Source organism: Lolium rigidum, chromosome 1 (genome assembly GCF_022539505.1).
Source record: "Lolium rigidum isolate FL_2022 chromosome 1, APGP_CSIRO_Lrig_0.1, whole genome shotgun sequence".
Lineage (NCBI taxonomy): Eukaryota > Viridiplantae > Streptophyta > Magnoliopsida > Poales > Poaceae > Lolium > Lolium rigidum.
In genome coordinates this window covers 117,075,400-117,102,712 of record NC_061508.1, presented here as the reverse complement: position 1 = coordinate 117,102,712, position 27,313 = coordinate 117,075,400, and the positions used below count along the sequence as shown (strand labels likewise).

Here is a 27,313-nt window from a genome sequence, read left to right as displayed (position 1 = left end):
AGAATATGCAGGGTGAACCACCGGGGCATCCCCAAGCTTAGAGCTTTCACTCTCCTTAATCATATTGCATCATACTCCTCTCTTGATCCTTGAAAACTTCCTCCACACCAAACTCGAAACAACTCATTAGAGGGTTAGTGCACAATAAAAATTAACATGTTCAGAGGTGTGATGGCGTGTATTTCACACGTTCGTTGGGCAACCCCAAGAGGAAGGTATGATGCGCACAGCAGCAAGTTTTCCCTCAGAAAGAAACCAAGGTTTATCGAACCAGGAGGAGCCAAGAAGCACGTTGAAGGTTGATGGCGGCGGGATGTAGTGCGGCGCAACACCGGGGATTCCGGCGCCAACGTGGAACCCGCACAACACAACCAAACTACTTTGCCCCAACGAAACAAGTGAGGTTGTCAATCTCACCGGCTTGCTGTAACAAAGGATTAACCGTATTGTGTGGAAGATGATTGTTTGCGAGAAAACGAGTAGAACAAGTATTGCGATGAGATTGTATTTCGATAAAGAGAATTGGACCGGGGTCCACGGTTCACTAGAGGTGTCTCTCCCATAAGACGAACAGACATGTTGGGTGAACAAATTACAGTTGGGCAATTGACAAATAAAGAGAGCATGACAATGCACATACATATCATGATGAGTATAGTGAGATTTAATTGGGCATTACGACAAAGTACATAGACCGCCATCCAACTGCATCTATGCCTAAAAAGTCCACCTTCGAGGTTATCATCCGAACCCCTCCGGTATTAAGTTGCAAGCAACAGACAATTGCATTAAGTATGGTGCGTAATGTAATCAACAACTACATCCTTAGACATAGCATCAATGTTTTATCCCTAGTGGCAACGAGCACAACACAACCTTAGAACTTTTCGTCACTCGTCCCGGTGTCAATGCGGGCATGAACCCACTATCGAGCATAAGTACTCCCTCTTGGAGTTACAAGCATCTACTTGGCCGGAGCATCTACTAGTAACGGAGAGCATGCAAGATCATAAATAACACATAAGCATAACTTTGATAATCAACATAACAAGTATTCTCTATTCATCGGATCCCAACAAACGCAACATATAGAATTACATATAGATGATCTTGATCATGATAGGCAGCTCACAAGATCCGACAATGATAGCACAATGGGGAGAAGACAACCATCTAGCTACTGCTATGGACCCATAGTCCAGGGGTAGACTACTCACACATCACTCCGGAGGCGACCATGGCGGTGTAGAGTCCTCCGGGAGATGATTCCCCTCTCCGGCAGGGTGCCGGAGGCGATCTCCTGGATCCCCCGAGATGGGATCGGCGGCGACGGCGTCTCGCAATGTTTTCCGTATCGTGGCTCTCGCATGCGGGGGTTTCGTCACGGAGGCTATTTGTAGGCGGAAGGGCAAGTCGAGAGGCGGCACGGGGGCCCACACCACGGGGCCGCGCGGCCAAGGGGGGCCGCGCCGCCCTAGGGTTTGGCCACCCCGTGGCCCCTCTTCGTCTCGTCTTCGGTCTTCCGGAAGCTTCGTGAGAAAATAGGCCTCCGGGCTTTTATTTCGTCCAATTCCGAGAATATTTCTTTACTAGGATTTCGAAACCAAAAACAGCAGAAAACAACAACCGGCACTTCGGCATCTTGTTAATAGGTTAGTTCCGGAAAATGCACGAATATGACATAAAGTGTGCATAAAACATGTAGATAACATCAATAATGTGGCATGGAACACAAGAAATTATCGATACGTTGGAGACGTATCGGCATCCCCAAGCTTAGTTACTGCTCGTCCCGAGCGAGTAAAACGATAACAAAGATAATTTACGGAGTGACATGCCATCATAAACTTGATCATACTATTTGTAAAGCATATGTAGAGAATGCAGCGATCAAAACAATGGTGATGACATGAGTAAACAAGTGAATCATAAAGCAAAGACTTTTCATGAATAGCACTTTAAGACAAGCATCAATAAGTCTTGCATAAGAGTTAACTCATAAAGCAATAATTCAAAGTAAAGGTATTGAAGCAACACAAAAGAAGATTAAGTTTCAGCGGTTGCTTTCAACTTGTAACATGTATATCTCATGGATATTGTCAACATAGAGTAATATAATAAGTGCAATAAGCGAATATGTAGGAATCAATGCACAGTTCACACAAGTGTTTGCTTCTTGAGGTGGAGAGAAATAGGTGAACCGACTCAACATTGAAAGTAAAAGAATGGTCCTCATAGAGGAAAAGCATCGATTGCTATATTTGTGCTAGAGCTTTGATTTTGAAAACATGAAACAATTTTGTCAACGGTAGTAATAAAGCATATGCATCATGTAAATTATATCTTATAAGTTGCAAGCCTCATGCATAGTGTACTAATAGTGCCCGCACCTTGTCCTAATTAGCTTGGACTACCTGGATTATCACCGCAATACATATGCTTTAACCAAGTATCACAAAGGGGTACCTCTATGCCGCCTGTACAAAGGTCTAAGGAGAAAGCTCGCATTTGGATTTCTCGCTTTTGATTATTCTCAACTTAGACATCCATACCGGGACAACATAGACAACAGATAATGGACTCCTCTTTTAATGCTTTAAGCATTCAACAACAATTAATTCTTTTCTCATTAGAGATTTGAGGATGTTTGTCCAAAACTGAAACTTCCACCATGGAACATGGCTTTAGTTAGCGGCCCAATGTTCTTCTCTCACAATATGCATGCTCAAACCATTCAACTCGGTGTAGATCGCCCTTACTTCAGACAAGACGAACATGCATAGCAACTCACATGAAATTCAACAATGAGTTGATGGCGTTCCCCAGTAAACATGGTTATCGCACAACAAGCAACTTAATAAAAGATAAAGTGCATAATTACATATTCAATACCACAATAGTTTTTAAGCTATTTGTCCCATGAGCTATATATTGCAAAGGTGAATGATGGAATTTTAAAGGTAGCACTCAAGCAATTTACTTTGGAATGGCTGGAAAATACCATGTAGTAGGTAGGTATGGTGGACACAAATGGCATAGTGGTTGGCTCAAGTATTTTGGATGCATGAGAAGTATTCCCTCTCGATACAAGGTTTAGGCTAGCTAGGCTTGTTAGAAACAAACACAAGGATGAACCAGTGCAGCAAAACTCACATAAAAGACATATTGAAAACATTATAAAACTCTACACCGTCTTCCTTGTTGTTCAAACTCAATACTAGAAATTATCTAGACCTTAGAGAAACCAATTATGCAAACCAAATTTTAGCATGCTCTATGTATTTCTTCATTAATGGGTGCAAAGCATATGATGCAAGAGCTTAAACATGAGCACAACAATTGCCAAGTATCACATTACCCAAGACATTATAGCAATTACTACATGTATCATTTTCCAATTCCAACCATATAACAATTTAACGAAGGAGAAACTTCGCCATGAATACTATGAGTAGAAACCAAGGACATACTTGTCCATATGCTACAGCGGAGCGTGTATCTCTCCCATAAAGTGAATGCTAGGATCCATTTTATTCAAACAAAACAAAAACAAAAACAAACCGACGCTCCAAGAAAAAGCACATAAGATGTGATGGAATAAAAATATAGTTTCAGGGGAGGAACCTGATAATGTTGTCGATGAAGAAGGGGATGCCTTGGGCATCCCCAAGCTTAGACGCTTGAGTCTTCTTGATATATGCAGGGGTGAACCACCGGGTGCATCCCCAAGCTTAGAGCTTTCACTCTCCTTGATCATGTTGCATCATACTCCTCTCTTGATCCTTGAAAACTTCCTCCACACCAAACTCGAAACAACTCATTAGAGGGTTAGTGCACAATATAAATTGACATATTCAGAGGTGACACAATCATTCTTAACACTTCTGGACATTGCATAATGCTACTGGACATTAGTGGATCAAAGAAATTCATCCAACATAGCAAAAGAGGCAATGCGAAATAAAAGGCAGAATCTGTCAAAACAGAACAGTTCGTATTGACGAATTTTAAAATGGCACCAGACTTGCTCAAATGAAAATGCTCAAATTGAATGAAAGTTGCGTACATATCTGAGGATCATGCACGTAAATTGGCATAATTTTCTGAGCTTCCTGCAGGGCAGTGGGCTCAGATTCGTGACAGCAAAGAAATCTGGAACTGCGCAGTAATCCAAATCTAGTACTTACTTTTCTATCAACGGCTTAACTTGGCACAACAAAACTCAAAACTAAGATAAGTAGAGGTTGCTACAGTAGTAAACAACTTCCAAGACACAAAATAAAAACAAAGTACTGTAGGTAAAAACATGGGTTGTCTCCCATAAGCGCTTTTCTTTAACGCCTTTCGGCTAGGCGCGAGAAAGTGTGTATCAAGTAACATCGAAGGGTGGTACTTCTACAGCGGGGTGTGGGCTTTTCTCAACCAGGCATATTATATTAGATACATAAGTTTCAGCATCTCCCTTTTCATTAGTCTTAGGCGTGCTACTCTCATCAAACAAATTTTCAGGAACAAGCCAAGCATAGTTATTTTCTAGTGCATCATTCATAGCTAGGAGCTTACATGGTATTGGTGCTTTGATCTCCCCTCCATCATCAATATTATTAGTGTATCTTATTCTATCCATATCCATCTTTTCAAGGAGACTAACAAAATTAGTAGGAGAACCAAGCATATTAAATTTAGCAAACACCTTTCTAGCTTCTCTTGCTAGACCACCAAATTCTCTAAGAAGGGTTTCTAATACAAAATCTTTCTTTTCCCCTTCTTCCATATCACCAAGTGTGAAAAACATGTGTTGGATTATAGGATTAAGATTAACAAATTTAGTTTCCAACAAGCGAACTAAATGCGCAGCAGCAATTTCATAAGTAGGCGCAAGATCTACCAAGTGTCTATCTTCAAAATTTTCAATGGTACTAACATGGTTGAAGAATTCTTGTATATTATTTCTCCCAACTATAGACCCACGTCCTACCGGTATGTTCTTTGTGGTAAAATTAAAAGGAAACATGATGAAATAAGTAAAGTGAATGCAAGTAAACTAATTTTTTTTGTGTTTTTGATATAGCAAACAAGATAGCAAATAAAGTAAAACTAGCAACTAATTTTTTTTGTATTTTGATTTAGTGCAGCAAACAAAGTAGTAAATAAAATAAAGCAAGACAAAAACAAAGTAAAGAGATTGAGAAGTGGAGACTCCCCTTGCAGCGTGTCTTGATCTCCCCGGCAACGGCGCCGTAAAAGAGCTTGATGGCGTGTATTTCACACGTTCGTTGGGCAACCCCAAGAGGAAGGTATGATGCGCACAGCAGCAAGTTTTCCCTCGGAAAGAAACCAAGGTTTATCGAACCAGGAGGAGCCAAGAAGCACGTTGAAGGTTGATGGCGGCGGGATGTAGTGCGGCGCAACACCGGGGATTCCGGCGCCAACGTGGAACCTGCACAACACAACCAAACTACTTTGCCCCAACGAAACAGTGAGGTTGTCAATCTCACCGGCTTGCTGTAACAAAGGATTAACCGTATTGTGTGGAAGATGATTGTTTGCAGAAAACGAGTAGAACAAGTATTGCAGTAGATTGTATTTCGAGTAAAGAGAATTGGACCGGGGTCCACAGTTCACTAGAGGTGTCTCTCCCATAAGACGAACAGACATGTTGGGTGAACAAATTACGGTTGGGCAATTGACAAATAAAGAGAGCATGACAATGCACATACATATCATGATGAGTATAGTGAGATTTAATTGGGCATTACGACAAAGTACATAGACCGCCATCCAACCGCATCTATGCCTAAAAAGTCCACCTTCGAGGTTATCATCCGAACCCCCTCCGAGTATTAAGTTGCAAGCAACGAGACAATTGCATTAAGTATGGTGCGTAATGTAATCAACAACTACATCCTTAGACATAGCATCAATGTTTTATCCCTAGTGGCAACGGCACAACACAACCTTAGAACTTTCGTCACATTGTCCCAGGTGTCAATGCAGGCATGAACCCACTATCGAGCATAAGTACTCCCTCTTGGAGTTACAAGCATCTACTTGGCCAGAGCATCTACTAGTAACGGAGAGCATGCAAGATCATAAATAACACATAAGCATAACTTTGATAATCAACATAACAAGTATTCTCTATTCATCGGATCCCAACAAACGCAACATATAGAATTACATATAGATGATCTTGATCATGATAGGCAGCTCACAAGATCCGACAATGATAGCACAATGGGGAGAAGACAACCATCTAGCTACTGCTATGGACCCATAGTCCAGGGGTAGACTACTCACACATCACTCCGGAGGCGACCATGGCGGTGTAGAGTCCTCCGGGAGATGATTCCCCTCTCCGGCAGGGTGCCGGAGGCGATCTCCTGGATCCCCCGAGATGGGATCGGCGGCGACGGCGTCTCAGTAATGTTTTCCGTATCGTGGCTCTCGGTACCGGGGGTTTCGTCACGGAGGCTATTTGTAGGCGGAAGGGCAAGGCGAGAGGCGGCACGGGGGCCCACACCACGGGGCCGCGCGGCCAAGGGGGGCCGCGCCGCCCTAGGGTTTGGCCACCCCGTGGCCCCTCTTCGTCTCGTCTTCGGTCTTCCGGAAGCTTCGTGAGAAAATAGGCCTCCGAGCTTTTATTTCGTCCAATTCCGAGAATATTTCGTTACTAGGATTTCTGAAACCAAAAACAGCAGAAAACAAGAAGTGGCACTTCGGCATCTTGTTAATAGGTTAGTTCCAGAAAATGCACGAATATGACATAAAGTGTGCATAAAACATGTAGATAACATCAATAATGTGGCATGGAACACAAGAAATTATCGATACGTTGGAGACGTATCAAGGTGACACAATCATTCTTAACACTTCTGGACGTTGCATAAAGCTACTGGACATTAGTGGATCAAAGAAATTCATCCAACATAGCAAAAGAGGCAATGCGAAATAAAAGACAGAATCTGTCAAAACAGAACAGTCCGTAAAGATGGATTTTATTAGGCCACCAGACTTGCTCAAATGAAAATGCTCAAATTGAATGAAAGTTGCGTACATATCTGAGGATCATGCACGTAAATTGGCTTAATTTTCTGAGCTACCTACAAGGAGGTAGACCCAGATTTGTGACAGCAAAGAAATCTGGAACTGCGCAGTAATCCAAATCTAGTACTTACTTTACTATCAAAGACTTTACTTGGCACAACAAAACATAAAACTAAGATAAGGAGAGGTTGCTACAGTAGTAAACAACTTCCAAGACACAAATATAAAACAAAAGTACTGTAGTAAAAACATGGGTTGTCTCCCATAAGCGCTTTTCTTTAACGCCTTTCAGCTAGGCGCAGAAAGTGTAACTCAAGTATTATCGCGAGATGGAGCATTGATATCATAAGCTCCCCCATTAGCAGTGGTACTAGGGGCTTTGTCAGTTTTAGGTCTATAATAATATTTCTTTGGTTTAGGTACTTTAGAGGCATACATAAACTTTTGCTCCTTCCCCACATAAGCTTTCTCTCTAAACTGTAAAGATGAAAAGGTTGAACCCAAGGTTCCCATAGCTTTTTCAAGTTTGCCAATCCTATTAATTTGATTATCATGGTCAACACAAGTTCCTAGGACACTAATTCTTTCATCAATTCCTCCTAAGGATTTATCAAGTTTATCAGTTTTAACAAGTAACATCTCCAACTTAGTTTCAACACTAAAATTTTTCTCTATGGTTTCCAATTTTTTCATAACATCCTCAAGGGAGGTTTAAATTTTAATTTCATTAACAGGTGGTGTTCCAAATAAACTCTCAATAATGTAACTAGCTTCTAAAGCGGGAGCACCTAGGAAGTTACCTCCCGCGAGACAATCAAGAACATATCTATTCCAGCTAGAGATACCAACATAAAAATTCCTGAGTAGGATAGTAGTGGAGTGTTTCTTAGTGCACCTATTATGGGCATCACTAATTCTATACCAAGCATCTTTTAAACATTCTCCCCCTTGTTGCTTAAATGAACGAACTTCAACTTCGGGATTACTCATTTTAGCGGTAGTAAATAAAGCAAACTAGATAAAGTAAATGCAAGTAACTAATTTTTTTTGTGTTTTTGATATAGCAAACAAGACAGTAAATAAAGTAAAACTAGCAACTAATTTTTTTGTGTTTTGATATAATGCAGCAAACAAAGTAGTAAATAAAATAAAGCAAGACAAAAACAAAGTAAAGAGATTGAGAAGTGAAGACTCCCCTTGCAGCGTGTCTTGATCTCCACGGCAACGGCGCCGGAAAAGAGCTTGATGGCGTGTATTTCACACGTTCGTTGGGCAACCCCAAGAGGAAGGTATGATGCGCACAGCGAGCAAGTTTTCCCTCGGAAAGAAACCAAGGTTTATCGAACCAGGAGGAGCCAAGAAGCACGTTGAAGGTTGATGGCGGCGGGATGTAGTGCGGCGCAACACCAGGGATTCCGGCGCCAACGTGGAACCCGCACAACACAACCAAAGTACTTTGCCCCAACGAAACAGATGAGGTTGTCAATCTCACCGGCTTGCCGTAACAAAGGATTAACCGTATTGTGTAGAAGATGATTGTTTGCGGAGAAAATAGTAAAACAAGTATTGCAAGCAGATTTGTATTTCAGTATTAAAAGAATGGACCGGGGTCCACAGTTCACTAGAGGTGTCTCTCCCATAAGATAAAAGCATGTTGGGTGAACAAATTACAGTCGGGCAATTGACAAATAGAGAGGGCATAACAATGCACATACATGACATGATAAGTATAGTGAGATTTAATTGGGCATTACGACAAAGTACATAGACCGCCATCCAACTGCATCTATGCCTAAAAAGTCCACCTTCGAGGTTATCATCCGAACCCCTCCGAGTATTAAGTTGCTAGCAACGAGACAATTGCATTAAGTATGGTGCGTAATGTAATCAACAACTACATCCTCGGACATAGCGCCAATGTTTTATCCCTAGTGGCAACAGCACAACACAACCTTAGAACTTTCGTCACATCGTCCTGGTGTCAATGCGGGCATGAACCCACTATCGAGCATAAATACTCCCTCTTGGAGTTAAAAGCAAAAACTTGGCCGAGCCTCTACTAGTAACGGAGAGCATGCAAGATCATAAACAACACATATGTAATAACTTGATAATTAACATGACATGGTATTCTCTATCCATCGGATCCCGACAAACACAACATATAGAATTACAGATAGATGATCTTGATCATGTTAGGCAGCTCACAAGATCCAACAATGAAGCTCAATGAGGAGAAGACAACCATCTAGCTACTGCTATGGACCCATAGTCCAGGGGTGAACTACTCACTCATCACTCCGGAGGCGACCATGGCGGTGTAGAGTCCTCCGGGAGATGAATCCCCTCTCCGGCAGGGTGCCGGAGGAGATCTCCAGAATCCCCCGAGATGGGATCGGCGGCGGCGGCGTCTCGCAAGGTTTTCCGTATCGTGGTTTTTCGCCTCGGGGGTTTCGCGACGGAGGCTTTAAGTAGGCGGAAGGGCGAGTCGGGGCCCGACGAGGGGCCCACACCATAGGGCGGCGCGGGCCCTCCTTGGCCGCGCCGCCTTGTGGTGTCGCCACCTCGTGGCCCCACTTCATATGCTCTTCGGTCTTCCGGAAGCTCCGTGGAAAAATAGGCCCCCGGGTCTTCGTTTCGTCCAATTCCGAGAATATTTCGTTACTAGGATTTCGAAACCAAAAACAGCAGAAAACGAGAACCGGCACTTCGGCATCTTGTTAATAGGTTAGTTCCAGAAAATGCACGAATATGACATAAAGTGTGCATAAAACATGTAGGTATCATCAATAATATGGCATAGAACATAAGAAATTATCGATACGTCGGAGAGGTATCAAGTATCATGCATCATAGTCCCACCAAAAATACTGATGTGGCATGTAATTATGGATGAGAGAGGAAATTAGAGTATCATAGGTAGATACTGTATCATAGCGCACATCATGAGAAAAGTTAGTATCAAATAAATCTTGTACACAAATTTGTATTGAGATTCTACAAATTAATTAATATAGCAAAACTATGATACTAGTCTATGATACTATGCATTATGGATCTAGTATCATACAAAAATATCATATACATGATACTACTATATGATACTACCCACTATGGCCAGCCTTATGGTGTGACATCATTTTTGGTGGTCCACTTTCCTCCCGATTCTTGAGGCGAACACTCTTATCCTCACGTTTGGTACAAAATGTGATATATTTTAGAGATTTGAAAATGTACTACTCAGATCTACATTTTTATCATTTATGTGTAGCTTATAGAATATAAAGTATTTGCTAGAGTTGCTCTTAGCCAAAAAAGAAAAAACCCTAAGGCCTTGTTTGGTACTAGTGTTTCAGTGGGGATTAGTGGGGATAATACTCTAGAGTATTGGGTGAATCACTGTTGTCACCCAATCCCCACAAAACCCCATCCCCAATCCACTAGGTAGGGGTAGAGTATTGGGGATTGAAAAAATTACACTAAAATTTAAGAAAAAAGTGGGGATAAGTGAGAATTAAACTCTCTCATACTCTAACACCAAACATTCATTGGAGATAAGTGAAGATTTAAAGTTTAGAGCGAATTATCCCCGCTAATCCCCACTAAAACTCTTGTACTAAACAAGGCCTAAAGAAAATCTTTTAGTTACCACCGCAACCATGTCGACCCGGGACACGTCTCTCGCCTGCGGGTTCAGACAAGGCTGGCGCGCACGCGCACCATCCAAATCCACGCACGCACCGCACCGCACCAGCCTGACCAGCTGCTTATTTTCGTTTTTCCACCTCCACCTCCTCGCGCTCTCTCTCTCTCTCGTCCCACCTCCCCATCCTCAGGCTCAGCCCAGATCCAGCCCCCCTAGGGTTTGCCTCCTCCTCCTCCTACGCCGCCGCCGCCATGGATCCCGACGGGGACGGCTCCTTCCACCGGAAGGAAGCCATCTCCGCCGTCCAGGACGTCGACCAGTACTACGGCGACGACGACGACTACGACGACCTCTACAACGACGTCAACGTCGGGGACGGCTTCCTCCACGCCACCCAGCCGCCGCCGCCCCAGCCACCGGCGCTGCCTCCCAAGCAGCACCAGCCCCCTCCGCACCAGACTCCTCCTCCTCCGCAGCAGCTGCCCTCGCCTTCGCTCCCGCTGCCCCCGCCTCCACCCATGGGGCAGCCGGACAAGCCACACATCCCGGGCGTCCAACCAGTCCCCGCCCCCGCCATGGACCGGCCCAACCCGGGCCACCTCCCGCCGCCGCCGCAGCCTCCCCTCGCCGCGCAGCCGCCGCCTCACCACCACCAGATCCAGACGGGCGGGGACGGCTTCCACCGCCAGGGCGGCGGACCCAACTACGGGGGCGGCCCGATCGTGGTCGGCAACGGCGGGGGCGGCGACGGCCCCGGCGCCACCACGCTCTTCGTCGGGGACCTCCACTGGTGGACCACCGACGCGGATCTGGAGGCGGAGCTCGTCAAGTACGGCCACGTCAAGGAGGTCCGGTTCTTCGACGAGAAGGCCAGCGGCAAGTCCAAGGGCTACTGCCAAGTCGACTTCTTTGACCCCGGCGCCGCCGCCGCCTGCAAGGAGGGCATGAACGGCCACCTCTTCAATGGCCGCCCCTGCGTCGTGGCCTTTGCTTCGCCCAACACCGTGCGCCGCATGGGCGAGGCTCAGATGAAGAACCACCAGCCCATGGGCCAGCAGAATTCTGGCATTCAGAAGGGTGGCAGAGGCGGTGGTGGTCCGCCTGGAGGCCCTGTTGGGCCTCAGGTTGGAGGAAACTATGGAGGAGGAGGCCGGGGAGGCGGAGGAGCTGGTGGTGGAGGTGGGGGTGGAGCAGGTGGTGGGAATTGGGGTGGGAGAGGTGGGGGGATGGGGGGTAGAGGTCCAGGTGGGAATATGAGGAATCGGATGGGTCCGGTCGGTGGCCGAGGAATCATGGGAAATGGAGGGATGGTCGCTCCGCCGCCACCGATGATGCATCCTGGCGGGATGATGGGGCAGGGTTTTGATCCCACTGGATATGGTGCAGCTATGGGAAGGATGGGTGGTGGGTTTGGGGGATTCCCCGGTGGGCCTGGGGGTTCACCGTTCCCAGGCCTGATGCAGCCATTCCCACCCGTGGTCGCTCCTCATGTGAACCCAGCCTTCTTTGGGAGAGGAGGTGGTATGGGTGCTGGTGGGGTTGGGATGTGGCCAGACCCAAGCATGGGTGGCTGGGGTGGAGGAGGAGGAGGAGAGGAGCAATCAAGCTATGGGGATGATGCAGCATCTGATCAGCACTATGGAGAAGGTGGGAGTCATGGTAAAGAGAGGCCATCAGAGCGGGAATGGTCTGGGGCACCTGAAAGGAGGCGCGAGAGGGAGAAAGATTTGCCCCCACCACCAGAACTGCCAGAGAGAAGGCACCGTGATGAAAGGGATATGGGTCGTGAGAGGGAAAGAGAGAGGGACAGAGGAGATAGGGATAGGGAAAGAGACCGGGACAGGGAGAGGGACAGAGGAGATAGGGAGAGGCACCGGGATGACAGAGATCGCCATGGTGATTATCACAGACACAGGGACCGTGAGTCCGATCGTAATGAAGACTGGGATAGGGGAAGGTCATCTGGGAGAAGAAGCAGGTCAAGGGAGGTTGATCACTCTAAGCGGCGACGAATGTCGCACGAGTGATGTGGCTGGATGCAGGCTATGTCTAGTGTAGGGGCAGCGGCAATCCGAGGTGGCATTTTTTTTGCACATGCCAACTTTCTACCGTTCACTGCTTATAACTGGTGGATTTTTACTGCTTGTGTCTCCAGGCATCTGTTGTAGCATTAACTGAGATGTAAGTTCTGCTTCTGTTCTTGTTTTTTTCCCCCATGTAATCATTCTTTCATTTGTTTGTAGACCTGTACATAGCTTTCTGTTGTCAGATATCACTGTATAGTTGCATATTTCATGTAACATTGTAACCCACTGTAAACCATCTGTATAGCGCTCTGATTGCTATTGTGTATATTTTTTCATTAATTCTTCTGTAGCTTAAAGGCATTGCTCAAGCCAGGAAATTCAGGAATGTAACTAGATTTGTAACTTGTAAATAAGCTTTGTTAGAAAACCTCCTTGTAACCCAATTGCTGTTCATATGATGTATCCTCAAAAAGGATTGTAAAGGCTCTTGTCTTGTACTCTTCAAATATGACAAGTGGTGTGTATAACTCCAGCATTTTGATTAGTAGTCTGGAGTAGGCCTTGAAGTTAAAATAAGCTTATTAACAGAGGCTTAACTATATTGTTTCGGAGCTTGGATTTACTTCTGCTCTGCACCAGGCGCTCTGACAATTAGTTGAAGGGGTCCTGTTGCTGGTAACAATGTTCTTGCACGTTGAGATATTTCAACATGTACATGCATGTCAAAGTGCCTGACTTACACTAATATAGTATTGCATCCAAGGTTCCACATGCACAACAAATCAAGTACCAAACTGGAGCAGTCTTGTGCTACAAATTCACCTCATCACATGTACTGGTCTGAAATTTTGTATTCTATAAAGGGTAGCCTAAAATTTTGAAATCTTAAAGTCTAGTGCTCTAGTCTAAAAGTCTGACTACATAGCTAGTGAAGTTATATAGTATGCCTGGACTTAACTCTGCTCGATGGAAGTGTAAGTTGTACTGAATCTAGAAAATGTTCCACAGTTTTAAGAACCTTCATTGATGGTGAATATTCATATAGATGTTTTATTGGCAACTAGACTTAGCACTCACCAGTGAAAACATGTACCTTTCTTAAATTATTACCATGCTATGTCTGTGCAGAACCAACTAGATTGCTGCTCAGTGAATTGTTTATAATTGTCATTTGTATTTACAATTCCAGCGTTAACTGCATTTCTGGACATTCTGTGCTCCATTAGCTAAATAGGGTCACATTTGCCCATTGTAATGCCTTGCTCATATAGGTTCAGCATATCAGTGTACTGCTTTGCATTCAAGTTTAAATTGTGTCTGAGAATAATTATCTTTTGTGAACTTTGTGTGATAATAGCTAGACACACTACATGTAGATCTCTAGTGAGAAACGTAAATGCTTGTCTATAAACCCTAATGGCTCTGGTGCTGCCTTTTCTGCATGCATCCTGTTTTTTTGCTTGTTGGCTGATTGCATTATTATGACTTGGTGATTGATAGTCACAGTTGATTGGTGATTTATGACAATGGAATTGTGTTAGATAATACATGGTGTTGTTTGATGTCAATATGGTCCCTTTGGCTTTAGTGACTAGTGAGCAGCTATATTGTGATTTTTCAACCGAGTCTGTTACTTTCACTATGTTGTCATGTTATCAGTAGTTACTCCTTATACCTCTTTTCTACTTGCATGTTCATTGCCTTCATAGCAAATACTATTGCCCTGTCTTATGGTTGGATGAATTTCTGTAATCATTAGATGTTTAGGTATTTGGTGTTGAAATGAAACGTTTACAGCTATTAAAATACATTCTTTGTTTTGAAATATTTACAGCTATTAAAATACATCCTTTGTTTTGAAATATGTCCTTAACTTCATGGAACAAATTCATAGATGGTGTGTTTTATGTTTTGATGGCATCAGACTATTTGCTGGCATCTACCACCTGTTGCAAGTCTGTAGCTTATCTCTACTTCTCTTATATTCGCCATTTATAACTTTGTTTAATACTTGACTTGAAACACCATTAAGTTCACAACCTTTAATTATGTATTGTTTGTTTTTTATATTGATATGCTGGTACTTGTGATGTATGGAAGATAGTTTTCTATCATCTCTAAGGTTGATGTACTGCATGTTCTGGTGTTATTACTCCTTTACTGTTTGCCTGCTACCATGTACTGACTTATACTCTCTTGCTTGCAGCCACAAAAGCAGTTCGAATAAGTGCAAAGCTATGATTTCAGCTTCCTCGGATACAAGATGTTGCCGTCTGCCTGCTGCCCCTACCTTTAATATAGCTGCCAAGTGGCATAATATTGCCGAGAAAACTGTCAAATGTGTTGTGATTCTCCAAAATACTCTTTTGTTTACTTTGTTCCGCGAGGAAAGAACAGCGAGACTGTACTATTACTCTGTATTAGGATGATCAACTGTCTGTAACTCTGTATTATGACTTTTTTTTATTACCTCTGCTGCTGGTGAGAGACAAATGCTCCAACATTCAACTGGTCCTTGCCTGAAGGTAGCTTGGCAGTGTTTGATTTTTCTAGGCTTGTGCCTGTGTTGTACACTTTTGACTTGTAACATTTATGTATGCTTGTTACATTACATAGTACCTGGCCTAGAGGTTGGTTGTTGTGTTTCTGGCTGTAGTTTTGCAGCCAGTTGTAACATTAGGATTGTAACCACTAACCAGGCAGGTTTTCGGATATTTAGGTTTATTGAAACATCAACTTCTTTTAGTAAATGTTACAGGCTTTAAATTGTATGTATAGTCTGTCTTGTAATATGTACCATTTTGTGAATATGTCAGCATAATATGTTAACTTATTGACTATAAATGTTGTAGGGCTATATTATGAACTACTCCCTCCGTTCTTTTTTAATCGACGCGAAGTTAGTTCTAGAAAGTGTAGTGCTCGCGTCGATTAATATGGGCCAGAGGTAGTATATGCTTTGTTATTGTACCTGATGTGTTGCCGTTGCAAAATAATACTGTAGTTAAAATATATAAACGGTTCTCTCTTGCAAACTTAAAGTTTAAATACGTAAACAATTCTCTCTCGCAAGATACAGAGTTCAAATACATGTATCTTTGCTGCTTCTTTCTCGTAAATTGACAAGACAAAACTGACAAAGCAGAACAATTCACCCAAAACCAAACTGACAGCAGGAACAATTACTTCTGAAAATTCGAGAACAAATTTCATTCAGACCACAGAGAACAATAATCCCTGAATCCACCAGACAGGCTGAACCATCAAATGTTCACTAAAACTCCAGGCAGGTGAACCATCAAATGTTCACTAAAATGGTACAAGTTGACATCTACTAAGACGCCACCCAGTCATATACTCCACTTCAATAGTCAATAGGGGGCATAGAGTTACAACAACAAGATCAAAGGCACCATATTCCAGATCCAAAATGAGAGGATACAAACACGGATCCTCTGCAATATAAGACCCAATGCCTACCTCTATCAGCTCATGTGCATATCATATTATCAGAGGCAAAATACACTGACTGGCGCCCAGCATCATGAGAGCTACTCTTGGCACAGAGCAGTCAGTGTTTGGCAGCCAAGTTAGAGCACAAATGCTTGGAGTCTTAGCCTTGCTTCGGTTACTGCTTTCAGGAACTCCTCGGTAGGATTGTCTTTGGCTGCGGCTAGAGCAGTGACATAGGCCGACATTTCTTGCTCCATCTTATCCATGTCAATATCACCTACCAGATCCTGCAACGTAGCAAATAGGAGGACCATTAAGTCAAACATCAATCTTGCAGCAAAACATCTACAGGTAGTCTTATTCAGATAAAGACACAGCTCATTCACATTTTCATAAAACAAGCCATGCAACAATAGTGTTGGCGAGTTTTGGGGATTGTAAGAAGGAAGGCATATCTTACATCGAGCTGAACTGGTTCACATTCCAACGATGAATCGTCAGATCTCTCTGTGGAATAAGAGGTCCGGCTGTTCTCTGTTATTTTCCTGAATACCTTCATCAGAGCAGAGATTTCGACATCCATAGAGGCAACATCAACTTCGAGTTCTTCAACCTTTGTACTTGACACCTTTGCCTCCCATTCTAATTTCTCCAATGCTGCTTGCTTGTCGGCCAACATAATCTGTAATAATAATAACAATTCAGGAAGTATTTAGCGGTGCTAACAGTAATGAAGTTATTGCATTGAGTCTACACGAGACAGAGATAAGTAACATGACGTTACATTACACACTAGTAATCTAATCTATCTTGTGACAGAAACAAGCATGACTAAACAATTTCGAAGAAGCAAACTTGATATTCTCATACAGCACTACAATACAAGCCAGTTCAAATACAAATAACTGAGTTAGCCTTTTCCTCTCTTATTCTTTAGGATCTGTTGTTCAACAATTTTAAAAAACAGAGAGACACATAAGCATCTTTGACATGGCATTGAGAGAATGACGGTGACATACATTGCTAATCAACTATAAGTATGATAATGCCAAATAGATTTTCTCCAAAAGAAAAGTCAAATGGAGCTTAATGAACAGTTGCATTTGCAATTTTTGGGTCCATGAACATCACAACTCAGCATTGAATGCCAAGCAGCAGCTCAGGTAGAACCTCAAATCAGCATGAGTTTCTTTTTATCAGTGCAGTTCAGCCAAATCAATAGTTGATGGTGATTTCTCGCAAAAAAAAAAATCAATAGTTGATGGTGCACATACATACAGGATAACTAAAGTGCAAAAATTATTGTCACGCAAAACATGACACAATTGTGTATCCAATTGTATCATTTTCTGATCGACAACGAATAAGATGTTCCTTGGGCTACCTTGCATTCTATTATCAAAACCATACATCGAAACGAAAAAAGAGCGACAGACTTGTCCTCTGAATGAGTGTCCTATACCAGAAGTAGCTGCATCATCTTCATAGGCAAACACAATAATGTGGTAGCTAGGATGTTGTTTTCTGGAATGAAGGCGCCGCGTAACTAGCTATGCATTAGCAGCGCTTTGGCAACATAAACTGCAGCCAAAACACAAAGTACCAACCAAACCCAGTATACCTTTGTATCCTGCAACTCAGAGCCAGTAGATTCCACCAGCGATTCCTTATCAGAGAGCTGGCTTCTCAACTCATCAACCGCGGCATTCGCCGCACTGATGCGGCCGATCAAGTTCTCGGCGGACCTCAGAGCGTCATCTTTCTCAAGCAGTTTCCCCTGCAGGCCACTGAGCTGCTCCTGCAAGGCAGCGAGCTCTTCTCTCTGCTTCTGCGCCTGATCCAGCTGCTGCCGCCTCTTGGCCGGCGTGGTTCTCGTCGGCTTCACGACCTTTGGCTCAGGAACCTGCACATGTCGATGTCGGCATAGATCAAAACCAGCAGTACAGCAGCAGTAAACAACTAGTAGTAAACTAGTAACAAGCATGTATTTTTGGCAAGTGGAATGGGCACTATTTACGGATGATTCCCCTCTTCAATTCGCCAAAGCACTGTTAGTGAGTGGCCACCCACACAGAGACAGGAGACAGGACAATGCGACACTCCTTGGCACCAAAGAGAGATTCAAAGTTTGAACACAAGAACCCAGCATCCACCGAGCAAGACAAAGAAACTATTCCCAAAAGCTGAAGAAATGGTCGGGACAAAAGGCGCCGGAGATTTAAGGCGGGGTCAAGGAGGCCTTATTACCTTCTTGGTCTGATTCGGGGCCGCGGTGTACGCCATCGACGCCACCCTCCTGCACCAAGAAACGTCGAGAGAAAGTCAAGAAGAGCTCAAGTAGCTCCGGAATCCCAAAATTCAAACGGAACCCCGCCGAAAATGCAGATCGAGGGAAGGGGTACCTGGAGGAGGGCGCGGAGGCGGCGAGCCCGCCTCGGATCCTCGACCTGGAGGCGGGGCCCGCCGGCTTCTCTGCCATCGGCGGCGACGAGATGGGCGGCGCTGGGAGTAGACTGGCGGGGTGGTGGACCGGTTCTATGGCGCAGCGTCGTGGACCCGTGGATGGGCGGGGCATACTAGTACTGCGCTGCTACTACTTCTGCTTGGTCGGTCGTGGACCCGGGATATGGCTGGTGGCCTATCTGCGGGATTTTGTTTCCAATTTAAATCCTTTTAAATTTTAGTTGGGAATAAATGATCTGCAGTGGTGTCAACATCCAACATTCCACAAAAAACAACATTCCACCTGGGGAAACATGCAGCACCCCAGAACCAATGTGTCGGCAACCGCGTAGATTATTCCTATAACAATATTTACCTTTTGAGATTACGGAAGTAGTTTTTTAAAACACAATACTAGTATTATAGGTAGGGATGTAAATGTTATGGATAATTTCCCCCTCTAGATATGCATCCGTATTTGTTTTCGAGGATGTATGGTACGGAGTATGTATTTTTAAAAATTCGCCGGATATGATAGCGGATGGTACGATAATATCCGACGGAGAAAGATTATCTAATATTTTTTGCGGATAATCCGAGGTACTTAAATAAGATTATCTGATAAAATTAGAACAAGCCTAAATACCTAGACAATCCAATTGATGCATTTGCCGAGCTATGCATGCTACCTTTGCTTGTTGTGTCACGCTATCATCGGCATTGCACATTGATACATGTAAAGTCTATCCATGGACGTTCATGTTTATTCTATTATATTTGCATGATAGCGAGATTCTCTATGTGCCTTACATTTATTTATGGGAATTTGCGACGTCTCTGGTAGAGGTAGGTCTCGGAGAGGTGTAACCTAGCTGCGGCTTGGGCGAATATGTGATCGGGTTCCATATCCTCTTGTAAAAGATGGGTTTCTTGCCCCTAAATCTCAACTTAATACAAAACATGTAGAGCTCCTGCGGGTACTCGAAAAAAAGAAACAACAAACAGGCCGAGCCCAAACATGCGCCTAGGCTCATCAACTCATGCTAGAAGTGTCAAATATGGGCGCTCCTTTTCTTCGGCCAATCCTATACACCGACTAGATCAGTGCATAATAGGCACTGCACACTCTGGTCGGGTATTGGGCCTGGCCCATTTACGTTTTTTCCCTCCTTTTCGTTTTTATGTTTCTATTTTTTCTTTTCTTTCATTTTTGTTTGTTTTTCTGCCTTCTTTTTTGTTTCCTTTTCTTTTATGTTTATTTTATTTGTTAAAATTCGAAAAAATTCAGATTCAAAAATAGTTCAAATTAAAATATGTCCAAATTTGAAAATAGTTCAAATTTAAAATGGCAAGTCTGAAAAATGTTCATTTTTTTTAAATCAAATTGGAAAAGTGATAAATTTGTAAATTGTTCAAATTTAAAAATTATCCATATTCGAAAAATATTCATAATCGAAAGATGTTGAAATTCGAAAAATATTCAAATTTCGAAAAATCGAAAAATGTTCAATCTCAAAAAATGTTAAAGTTCGAAAAATGTTCAAATTTTGAAAATATTTAGATTTTAGAAAAAACTAACATTTAAAATTCTAGATTTTTAAAAAAATCAGATCTAAAGAAATCATCTTTTGGAAAATGTAAAAGAAACAGAAAATGAAAAAGCAAAAAATAAAATAAAATAAAAGGTGGATGAATGTTGCAAAAATACTTTTGTACACCCACGCATAGATTTGGGTGTTTCCATCACCGTCCATTTATTTCTCAAGATTCGTGACCACCATTGTAGATGAAAAGATTCTTTTGTCTCTTCTCTTTTTGTTCGAATCTTAAAGCACAATGGACGGTCACAGAAACACCCAAACCCATGCATGTGTGTACAAAATCCACTCTGAGGAATGTTGGGCCGGCTCAACAATCCGCCTGAGGGATGTGCAGCGCCTAGTCCGTGCAAACCTGGTGCATATAGCACCCCCTTTTCTTGGGAGCACCTACCCATCGCTCGTTAGCGATGGTTTGTAGGCATCGCCTGAAGGAAAATCCGTGTGGGCCGGTCGATTAGACTATTTGCTCATAGAAAAGAAGTGATGCCATATTTTCTACAATAGGTACAAGATTTGAGCTGACACAGGTTCGAATCCCAGCTAGGACAAGATTTTTCGAGTTTCTAAATCTGAGCAAAAATTAATTTTAAATAAATTTTGAATCCAAGTAAAATTTCAATTTTTGAATCTGAGCAAAAAATAATTTTAATTTTTTTGAATCCAAGCAAAATTCCAAATTTCAAATTTGACAAAAAAATGTAAAAAAAAAACAAATTGAGAAAAAATTGAATCTAAACAAATTTCAAATCTGAGAAAAAATAATTTAAACAAATTTCGAATCTGAGAAAAAAGTAATTTTGAACAAATTTAGAATCTGGACAAAATTTGCTCAAATTCAAAAATATTAAAAATAGAGAAGGAAAACCCGAATGAACCAGAAAAGAACCGACGAAATAGAGAAAAAGTGACAAAAAAACCGCACCGAAACTTCCTAAACCAGGTGAACCATAGCCAACCCGCGCTATTGGGCCGCGGCCCGCAAACTGCCACACGCGTGCGGGGGTTAATATGCTGCGGGGCGACATCCTTACCCAATCGCTCACAAGTGGGTCCAATCATATTGCTAATGGGCCTCCAAGATTGGAACAACAAGCATCAAGGCCCAGGCGCAGGCGCGGAGTTATCTTAGGGTTTCGTTACGGTGCGGATTGTTCTCATCCCCGCCCGGCGGCGTCGACGCGGTTTCCTCTGCTCGCGCCTTTTATCTTTGAGAAAATTTGCTACAGGACACTGTTATTTTCTTGCATTTGCTGAAACACACCGCTCGATTGTGTTTTTGCCAGGTACCATTATAATTTTGTGACACATTACCAGAACACATCACCTGACTGAAAACAGAAAGTTTTGCCCTTTGTTTTCAAAACCAGCCATCCCACCTAAAAGTGTAAAACTTTCCGTTTTTAGTTAGGTGGTGTGTTCTAGCAAATATGCCATAAAATTGTAATAGTAACTGACAAAGACACAATCAAACGGTGTGTTTCAGCAAATGGAAGAAAGTAACGATGTCCTGCAGCAAATTTTATCTTTGCTTGTCGGACTTGAATCGAAATCGAACTCTGGCGGGCGGGCGGTCGCCTTTGTTGGGTTCAAATAAATAGAGCGGTAAACAGGGTATCGTCGACCCGAGGAGGTATCGTCGTCTTCGCCGTTGTCGTCGTCGCGTGGGGCTGCTGGCGCTCAACTGGGTCATCTCCAGGCAGCGGGATCGGCGCCACCGGCAAATCCAGCCCAGCAGTAAGCTGCCCCTTGCTTCGCTCATGGCCTCCGTTTTCTTGGGTGCATATTCTCCACTTGTTCAGACTACTATTTTTTCCTCGCTCTTAGGCAAAAAGACTCGATTTTTATCGTCTCTGCTGTTTGCGGTTTCCTTTCCCCAAGCGGAAATCCGTTGTTTCTTCTTCTTCTTCTTCTTCTTCTTCTTCTTCTTCTTCTTCTTCTTTCATACTGATTTACTTAGGTGGATCAAATCCTTGCTATGTTTGTTTGGGCATCCAATCTTACTATGATGGATAGCAAGATCTTATCTTTTCGGATAGGCTAGATCTCCAACCCAGCTCTTTTTTTCCTAATCCAATTCGCATCTGTAAACAAAGGTACATTAATCTGGGAGGAGATTGCAGGATAAGTAACTGCCTCAATGACCAAATAGTCGCACAGTATTTTGCTGTTCGGGATGAGGCACTCAGCAGTACAGACTGAAATACTTTTTTTTGTACTTGCAGACTGAAATACTACTTACATTGAACATGGCATGCGACCTGAGTTTGTTGTTTTCTTATGTTAATCTTTGCACTATTCATAACCCTGGATGACGCCTCGTAGGTATGTCGATAGATTCCGTGGCTAGAAGAAAGGGCTCGCGCCGTCAACAAGACGATAGTCCCCAAGGCCGCAAAACTTTGGCTAGAAGAAAGGGCTCTCCTGGTCTACAGGATGATCATCTCAGAGGCGGCAAAAGAATGAGATATTCACTGCCAGAGCTGCCAGAGCTTCCAAAGGTACGCCATTAATATGCTGATGAATCCTAGCTAAATAATGCAATATAGCTAGCTAAATGTAAGCTCTGAATATATATTCTAGAAACTTCACTGCTTTGTTGTTACGAGTGTCACTAGCGAAGTGCCTGTCTGTGCACTTTGTAGCGGATCCAACATAAATCAATATGTGCTTAGTAACCTCAAAAACACCACTCAACCATCTTATGTTTAACTGTGATTTTTTGCTTCCATTAGGGGTTTCACCTCAGTTTGACAATTGTACTCATCTTGTTCCACTATACAATATCCTCTGGAAAAACACTTCCGTTTCAATCTTCTTTGTTTGCATCATGGATATCCAAAATTATAATACAGAAACTTATGACAGCATATGCACTTATCCTTAAATTACATATGAAGATCAACAACAACAGCAACAGCAACATCAAAGCCTTTTTCCCAAGCAAGTTGGGCTAGGCTAGATATGAAACCCAACAGAAAAGAGGAACCAAAAAAGGAGAGAGAAAAAAACGAGTCAACAATGAAAGAGGTCTACGGTGCATGATTATTACACGTTTTAGCCTCCAGTCTAAAAACAATTTGCATGTAGCAAATCAACAATGAAATTACATCTAGATCAACATTTAGAAGTGCCTAAGCCTCTCCTATTGCATTGCATCGTTGGATGAGATTTGCATAGTCTTCTCCTACCAGTATTGTTTCCTCGCTCGTCATGTTCTGCTGCCGTATGCAAGTGACGATGAATTGTGCGTCGACACGGCCAGTGATGCTTCTCTTGATTATTTGGTTCCCTGATCTCAAACAGCTCAGCAGCATATCCTGAATACACCAGACAACCCATCAGGTCTAACCTCGTATGCTTGCACAGAGTCACCCAAATTCTCCCTGGAGCCATTAAATTTATCATAGAGACAAGGGGGATAGGCATATTTTTTTCATTTTGGTGTCATGAACATTCTCCATGCCAGTTGTTCCATCTTATGCATTTTAAGCCTTGTATATTCAGTCCTAAAGGAAAAGGAATATTATGTACATGAATGTTCCCACTATTCTCTGTTTCATCAATTTATTTAGCCTGCATTCACCATATGAGGATTATTGCACTACGCTTTCCGCATTATGAAAAAAGATTGGGTCCACGTTCTGAATAGGTTGGTACATCACCTCACTGTAACCTTGTATCTATAGTACTTGTCGCAGAAAACAGTCCAGCTATGATCACACTGGCACATAGGCATACTTCCCAGCCTATTTAGTACACTTTGCAGAGCCTTCTTGAAGACTCGATTATTTCTCTGGACACAAAATAGTCCTAATTGAAGGAACAAGCCAAATTTCTTTCCTAGATTAAGACAAAGCTTTTGGCAATCCTGCCCAAACTTTTCCTCCATAAATTCATGTGTCTCTATCAGATAATTAACTTGTGGAATGAGAACTTATTTTTCTTTATTTTTTCATCTTATTTAAATGCCTTTTCCACCCACATTCTTGGAAGCCCTCTTGCTATCTTATGTATGCTTCTTTGCATCATTCACTCTCCTGGCCGTATGTTTACTGTCAGTCTTTATCAGTTGAACTTCATTCTTGCTGCTCAAGTGATGAGCTCTAGTTTCTTCTTTTGTGGATCATGGAATCAAAGCCAACCTTCAGCAATTTCGATTTAATCTTATCTTAGTAACTGAAGAAAAAACAAGACAGGTTAGTCTACAGCTACTTCACCAGGAGCCCTTCGCCATCCTGTGTTAGATGATCAACTGTGTTCGGTTCTCACCAATACGCGGAATCATCATTCACGGGGATTTGGAGGAGGTCGGATCCTCAAGAAAATTCTAGCAACTTCCTGATCATTACTGGGCTTAAGATGAACTTCACTGAATCTACTGTTGTTCTGATCAACTTATCTGAGCGGGAAGGTGCTGATATTGCTGAGATCCTTGGGTGTCCGATTGCATCGTTCCCTCAAATCTTATTTGGGGATACGACTCTAGGATAAGAAACTGCCCAGGGAGGTGTTTTTGCCATATATTAAAGCGATCGAGAGATGCATTGGTTTTTCGTTGGGGTTTATTGCAAGAGGGAGTAGACTAAACCTCACTAAAATCAGTTTTGTTAGCTCTCCCGCTTACCTAATGCCCTGTTTAACCTTGCCACAATGGGTGATTGAGGAGATTGATAGGATGAGAAGATCCTTCTTCTGGAGGGGACAGTAAAGCTAATGAGAGTTATTGTTTGGTTGCTTGGGAGTATGTTTGCAGAAGCACTAGCGAAGGTGGCCTAGGCTCTAAAAACCTTGAAATTCAGAATGTCTGTGGTGTGATGTTACTCCGTACCTTCCACTTTATGATTCACTTTTAACTTTTCTCCCATTTTTGTGTTTGCAGGACATCTGGAATGATATACTGTTCCGGCTGCCACTGCGAGATGCTGCCCAAGCTGGCTGTGTGTCTCGCACATTTCTAAGCTCTTTGAGATGCCGTCCGAACCTCACCTTCAGTGAAGAAACACTGGGCCTGAATGGAAAGGCATGTGGAAGAGATAAACTAGTACAGATTTTCAGCAACAGAGTTGACAACATCATGACAAAACACTCAGGCACCGGCGTGAAGACATTCACGCTTCGTTATTGGGGTTCTTTTATCCACGCTAGTTACCTCAACAGGTGGCTTGACGTTGCTATTTCTCCAGGGATTGAAGAACTTATATTTTCAGTGCCTAGATACAACGGAGTGTATTACAACTTCCCGTGCTCACTTTTATTCAATGGGAGTGGAAACTCAATTCAACATCTTAACCTCAGTTGTTGCGCCTTCCACCCCATGGCGGGACTTGGTTCCTTGACAAGGCTGCATCTGTCTGAGGTGCATATAACGGGAGATGAGTTAGGGCAGCTTCTTTCCAATTCTGTTGCCCTGGAAGAGCTGAAACTCGCGAATTGTCATAAGATCATTTCTCTCAAGTTACCATGCCTGCTACACCGGCTGAACTGCCTGATAGTTTTTGAGTGCAGAGGTCTGAAAGTGATAGAAAATAAAGCTCCAAATGTTTCCGTTGTTCATATGAATGGTTCCTTTGAGAAACTTAGAGTTGGAGATATGTTGCAAGTAAAGAAACTAGAAATGATTGACACCTACGGAACTAGCCTCGTTCATCATGCTCGTGCCAAGCTTCCATTCATTATGCCAAATCTTGAAACGCTCAATCTATATTCGAATGGCGAGGTATATTCTCAAACTCTAGTTTTTCCATTTTAAAGATGGCTAGTGTACAGTCATTATTATTCATAGCAGTAGTCGTACCATAAACTTTTTTTAGGGAAGAATGAATTTAACCTAGACATCATCTGTATGCAGAAGCTCAGTACGCCAATGTTAGCTGCCAGATTCCTCTTCCTCAGGAATTTGCTCATTTTACTTGGCGATGGAGATACTCGGGGCTTTTCCTATGATTATTTTTCTCTAGTTTATTTTCTTGATGCCTGTCCTGTCCTGGAGGATTTCGCCTTGTGTGTAAGTAACCTTTTCCTCTAGCTTGCAACTACTATATCTAGTAATCTGCATGCGGTAACTCTAACATGTGTATCTGTTGTTCCTGTGGTTGCAGGTGTCACAGACTCGCGTAAGGCAGGATTTGATTTCTGCTGAAGACTCGCATATGAGACGGATGCCAGAACATTGCCACGGAAGCATCAAGAATGTGAAAATATTGGGCTTCTGCTCTGCAAAGAGCATGGTTGAACTCACGTGCCATATCATTGAAAATGCAACTTCACTAGAGTGCCTGACGTTGGACGCCATATATGACAACAGCAGTCGTGGAGAGGCTGATAGGTCTCATGAACACAACAAATTTGATGAATGCCGCCCTGTGCCAAGCAGGCGTATGATCGCGCACGCCCATAAAGGCCTCTGGGCTATTGGAAGATACGTTGTGCAGAAAGTTCCCACCAGAGTCAAGCTAAATGTTAAGAAGCTCTGTAGCCGCTGCCATAAAATTAAATGATGCCACCCATCAAGTGTCTCCATTACCAAAAATAAACCTTAAAAAAGTGTCTCCATCACATTTCCTTAAAAGTACATAAGTACTATACTAACCGGCAACAAACATCTTTTTTCTCAGAATTTTGGGGCCTGGTTAAAATTAACATCGTGGTGACACGTGCAAACTTAGGATGTTTTATCTTCACAGGGATTCTTTTGTGTGCAACTCAGGTGTCCGTAGTATTTTTTCATAGCGTGGGAATTGGTATGCTGCAGAGTCCTTTCGTGTGCATTCACTGGTGTCTCTGCGATGTGTGACTGTAGTTACATATAGTGGGTCCATATCCTTGATTAATGTACGGCTGCTTTGACCACCGTTCTGGCCATCTAGAAAAACCTTTTCCCCACTGGACCCTAATCCACTCTTTCTACTTTCACCACACGGGACACAACACGGCCTTCCCCACCTTCTATCCTTGCATCGCCGCTCGCCGACGTAGCGGACCGGGTGGTTGCCGCGCCGTCCAAAAATGAAAGAAGCGGCGGAGGGGATAGATATTGCGGCGTCTAGCAACAGGGAGGGAGGCAGCGATGTCCATCGGCGGAGCGGAGGCTGCCTCGT

The 27,313-nt window shown here is 43.0% G+C and overlaps 3 protein-coding genes across 3 annotated transcripts; 2 read left to right on the top strand and 1 right to left on the bottom strand.

The window, feature by feature from the left end:
* The first annotated feature begins 10,868 nt into the window (after positions 1–10,868).
* Positions 10,869–15,553, top strand: LOC124661608 (cleavage and polyadenylation specificity factor subunit 6-like). The gene is made up of 2 exons (XM_047199516.1): positions 10,869–12,874; positions 14,927–15,553. The coding sequence occupies exon 1, from the start codon at positions 10,945–10,947 to the stop codon at positions 12,718–12,720; it is 1,776 nt and encodes a 591-aa protein (XP_047055472.1). The 5' UTR covers positions 10,869–10,944; the 3' UTR covers positions 12,721–12,874; positions 14,927–15,553.
* Positions 15,554–15,974: 421 nt separating this feature from the next.
* Positions 15,975–18,652, bottom strand: LOC124650588 (protein MICROTUBULE BINDING PROTEIN 2C-like). The gene is made up of 5 exons (XM_047190107.1): positions 18,576–18,652; positions 18,421–18,469; positions 17,795–18,076; positions 16,634–16,855; positions 15,975–16,460 (listed from the first exon to the last, which is right to left on the bottom strand). The coding sequence occupies exons 1-5, from the start codon at positions 18,650–18,652 to the stop codon at positions 16,311–16,313; spliced, it is 780 nt and encodes a 259-aa protein (XP_047046063.1). The 3' UTR covers positions 15,975–16,310.
* Positions 18,653–21,869: 3,217 nt separating this feature from the next.
* LOC124680791 lies at positions 21,870–26,898 on the top strand. Its single transcript, XM_047215837.1, has 5 exons — positions 21,870–21,950; positions 22,539–22,714; positions 25,096–25,932; positions 26,065–26,220; positions 26,315–26,898. Exons 2-5 carry the CDS (start codon positions 22,541–22,543, stop codon positions 26,711–26,713), a joined length of 1,566 nt encoding a protein of 521 aa, XP_047071793.1. The 5' UTR covers positions 21,870–21,950; positions 22,539–22,540; the 3' UTR covers positions 26,714–26,898.
* The last annotated feature ends 415 nt before the right edge of the window (positions 26,899–27,313 follow it).

Coding starts and splice junctions, on each gene's coding strand:
- LOC124650588 (XM_047190107.1), bottom strand. CDS start 18,652: ATGGCAGAGAAGCCGGCGGGCCCCGCCTCCAGGTCGAGGATCCGAGGC. Junction 18,077..18,420: donor CCCCGAATCAGACCAAGAAG/GTAATAAGGCCT, acceptor CGACATGTGCAG/GTTCCTGAGCCAAAGGTCGT. Junction 16,461..16,633: donor GTGAACCAGTTCAGCTCGAT/GTAAGATATGCC, acceptor GCTACGTTGCAG/GATCTGGTAGGTGATATTGA.
- LOC124661608 (XM_047199516.1), top strand. CDS start 10,945: ATGGATCCCGACGGGGACGGCTCCTTCCACCGGAAGGAAGCCATCTCC.
- LOC124680791 (XM_047215837.1), top strand. CDS start 22,541: ATGTCGATAGATTCCGTGGCTAGAAGAAAGGGCTCGCGCCGTCAACAA. Junction 25,933..26,064: donor ATCTATATTCGAATGGCGAG/GTATATTCTCAA, acceptor ATCTGTATGCAG/AAGCTCAGTACGCCAATGTT. Junction 26,221..26,314: donor TGGAGGATTTCGCCTTGTGT/GTAAGTAACCTT, acceptor CTGTGGTTGCAG/GTGTCACAGACTCGCGTAAG.